The sequence below is a fragment of the Podarcis tiliguerta genome, assembly GCF_965153285.1.
Source record: "Podarcis tiliguerta genome assembly, chromosome: 8".
In the NCBI taxonomy this organism is placed as follows: domain Eukaryota; kingdom Metazoa; phylum Chordata; class Lepidosauria; order Squamata; family Lacertidae; genus Podarcis; species Podarcis tiliguerta.
Genome location: NC_139541.1, coordinates 48,997,947 through 49,001,580, shown reverse-complemented (window position 1 = coordinate 49,001,580; position 3,634 = coordinate 48,997,947). Strand labels below are relative to the sequence as shown.

The following is a 3,634-nucleotide window of genomic DNA, read 5'->3' as shown; positions in this document are numbered from 1 at the left end:
AGTTGTTGTTGCTTCTGTAGTACTGACCCCATCCAACCGAGTTCCTCTCCCTTGTCGGCTCATTTGCTTTCCTCCCTGCAAACCATGGCAACTGTTGCCATGCTATATATACTTAAAAACAGAGACTAGCTGGATGGGATAGAGGACAATCTTAGTTAGCAAACTGTTCCCACAATGGCTTACCATTGGAATCTCCTTTCTTGTAACTTGAATCCATTGTTTTGGGTCCTACCCTCTGGAACAGGAGAACAAGCTTGCTCCATCTTTCATGTGACAGCCGTTTAGATATTTGTTCCTCATAAGGAACCGTTGCCCTTCTCTTGTCAATGGCCTCCTTAGATTATGGTGCCCAGAGCTGGACACAGTATTCCAGGTGTGGTCTAGCCAAGGCAGAATAGAGCGAGACTATTACTTCCCTTGATCTGGACACTATACTTTTGTTGATGCAGCCTAGAATAGCATTAGCTTTTTTTTGCTGCTGCATCACACTGTTGACTCATGTTAAGCTTGTGGTCTACTAAGACTTCTAGATGATTTTCACACATATTGCTGGCAACTCAGCTGTTCCCATCTTATATTTGTGCAGCTGGTTCTTCCTGCCTCACCATAGTGGGGAAGACTGACCTGCCCAGGTGTCAGACTGTTGATGAAAACTGCAGAGGTCCCCCCTTTTCCATCTTAGGGTTCTTTATCTTTAAACTGGTCTTGGATCAGTTGGCCTTTCAAACAGAGGACTGCCCTCTGTTGCGTAGGATAGATGGGCTCCCCAGTCTGAAATGACGTGTGGTCTTAAGCGCAGGTGAAAACAATGAGGGTTCTACGCAGAATGCAATTTTTTATCTCTTAAATTTTATTTGGTTATCTGCACTTAAGTCATATACAATAGCGCATAATAGATATGTATATAATAGTAAAATTGCTTATATGTTGGCTAATACTGACATCCTGCAGTGTGCTACACTTTAGAGCTATATAATAATCTTATTTCTAAAACGGTACATGTAAACTATCAAAGGTTATAGTCAAAAGTGAAGATAAGTAAGCTTGCTTCCTGAAGATTTTATTATTTATTTAAATTTTGCCTGCTTCAATCCCGGTTAGAAATGGTTCTTTCAAAAAAGAAAAGAAGTATGTTTAAGTTAGTGAAGTAACTCGGTGCTGCTACTTACAGCTAAAAATAAGAATAAATCTAAGTACATTGAGGCTTTTTTATTATTCATGCACTGGCATTAAAGTGAAGGCAACAGAGGGAAAACCAAAAGGATGGGGATAGGGAAAAATCTGAAATGAAAGGGAACTTTATGGGTCTTCCATACTATGTATTTCAATCATTTCCTTGCACCCTGGATATGATAGCTTGTCTTGGGGGTGCTTATGCCAAGAACATCTGGCAGAAAAATCTTGGCACCACCACCAATATGGTTCCCAAAATTCTGTGGGAAGCCATGATGGCTATTAGTGCTATAAAACAGATGCTACTTATGCTATAGAGAGACCAGCCTTCCCTAATCTGGTACCCTCCAGGTGTTCTGAACTACAGCTCCATCCGCCCAGCTCGATCATCTGAGAGAATGCCAGAACATTTTCCCTTTGCCATCCAGAAACCCTGTCGGTAAGGACATTTATGTGCAAGGCAGTTTTTTCCGAGGTTATTTTTCCCTTATCAGAGAATCTGTAGGTTTCAGTTTCTCTTGTTTGTCTTTTTTCCAGAAGTGGTATTGCTGTCATATTTGGACTATTTTAGTGTTTGGGTTAGTGATATGACTACGTATTTGTGTGGAGAACTGAAGCTCAGTGGTAGAACACCTGCTTGGCATGCAGAAGGAACCCCATCCCTTCCACCTAATTCTGGGGAAGAATCTTGCCTGAAACCCCAGAAAGCTGTTGCCAGCCAGTGTAAGCAATGCTGAGCTAGGCTGACGCCTGACTCAGTCTGAGGCAGCTTCCCATGGTAAAAAAACCCAAACCTCTCAATTTTTCATGGAGGAAAAGGTATTTCAATTCTTTGTGCAAAGGCCCCACAAATGCTATTGTCACTCGTTTGCTGCCTGTGTGCTAGTGGGGAACAATCTGGTGGGTTGGATCTGCGGTACTGGGAGGCAGAGAGAATCCCTTTGCAGAAATGCATTCTGCACCAGTTTCTACCAACAAGATGACTACTGTAAAAGTTAAATGGCCATTTGTCTCACCTCTGGTTGATTTCTGCCTCCCCACATGCCTAGTGCAGAACTAGCAGTAAGGTGCACATGGGGAAATTCCTGCAGGAGTTGCAGAACTCTCCCTACACCCCTTTCCCCCCATTTGGCTTCAAGAATAAAAATGTGCCTGGCTTGAGGGGGGAAACTACCAGGCGATCAGGGTCACAGGAAGTAAACAGTTAATAAGGGAAGTGGTGGGCATCCTCTTTCCTTTTGGCAATCCCCCCCCCCCCAATACTCTAGAGCGGCTTCCTTCTGTTCAATTTACTGAACGGGGCATTAGTTTGAAAACACACCCATGCACGAAAGTGGCATACAGGATGCCCACCCAGGAGAAACTTTCAATTTATCAACATCCTTTAACAGCAGTTGTATACTACTGATAGTGGTACCTTGCAGACTGGTGTTGGCTGCAATAAACGGCAGAGAGCTTTGAGCTCAGAAGGGGAAATGTGTGCCTGGCAGGGACAGAAGTTAGGCTTTTGGCTTTGGCTTGTTTTGTTTTTCCTTCACTTCAGATAGCAAGCAAGTAAATAACAGTTCCAGGTAGAAATGTTTTTGGGAGGGCGTGGGGGGGGAGGGGAGAAAGACAACACCTCTTAACAAAGTCGTTAGAAAAGACAGGAGTTTTGTTCTCTGCAAAACAGCGGAAACTTCCAAGAGTGCCTGGTGAAGAGGGAACAATGCCAGCCTTCCCTGATCAGTCTTGGTTGAGGGTGCACCAAGCAGCTGCAAAGAGGGAAAAGAGGTTTTATATTTGTGATGAAACAAAACAAAAAGACCCAACCCTAAACTCTACTTGTGTTAATGGACTTTTTCTTTTATACGTCCTTCCTTATCTGACTCACAGAAGGCATACCTTTGTGTTAGTGAGTGGCAGGCCTGTGCCAAGGACCAGTATGAGGGCCACAGCATGATGGCGGCTTCACTCGGGTGAAACTGCTGCTGCTCCTCTCTCTCTCTGGCCCTTGCAGAGGGAGGAACAACCTGCATTGGTAATGTACCTGGACCAAAGCAGCATGTTCCTCCTTCAGTGTGGGCAGGGGGCTTCTTTAAACTGCTCTGCTGAGGGGCATGCAGTTGCCTGAGGCTCAATGGAGCAGTTCAACAAAGCCCCCACCCCCCAGTGTGTGAGCCGGAGGTGAGTTGGGGGCTTCATTAAACAGTTCCACTGCGGCTCAGGTAGAGAGGGAGCCATGACAGGCTCTGTCCACAGGGCTGTCTCTGCTGCTGCCTCTTCCTCCTGGCGCCTCGCAGGGCCGACACAGCTTGTTCCTCCTTTACAACACTGCAATGTACCACCAGCCAAGCACTGCGATCTGGTGCTACATTGCAGTGTTGAAAACCCGAGCAGGTGGTTGGCTTGGAGTGGAGATTGTGGCATTTAATGTGATGTAGAAACTCCACTCAGGGGTTCATCTGCTGTGTTATATCAT

At 45.2% G+C, this 3,634-nt stretch overlaps 1 protein-coding gene across 1 annotated transcript in view; it reads right to left on the bottom strand.

The window, feature by feature from the left end:
- Positions 1-829: 829 nt before the first annotated feature.
- NECAB2 (N-terminal EF-hand calcium binding protein 2) overlaps positions 830-3,634 on the bottom strand; it is a 143,974-nt gene continuing 141,169 nt past the window's right edge. Inside the window, exon 13 of the mRNA XM_083452718.1 lies at positions 830-2,927. Within this exon, the coding sequence (XP_083308844.1) occupies positions 2,899-2,927 (29 nt within the window). The 3' untranslated portion in view covers positions 830-2,898. The remainder of the gene's footprint in view (positions 2,928-3,634) is intronic.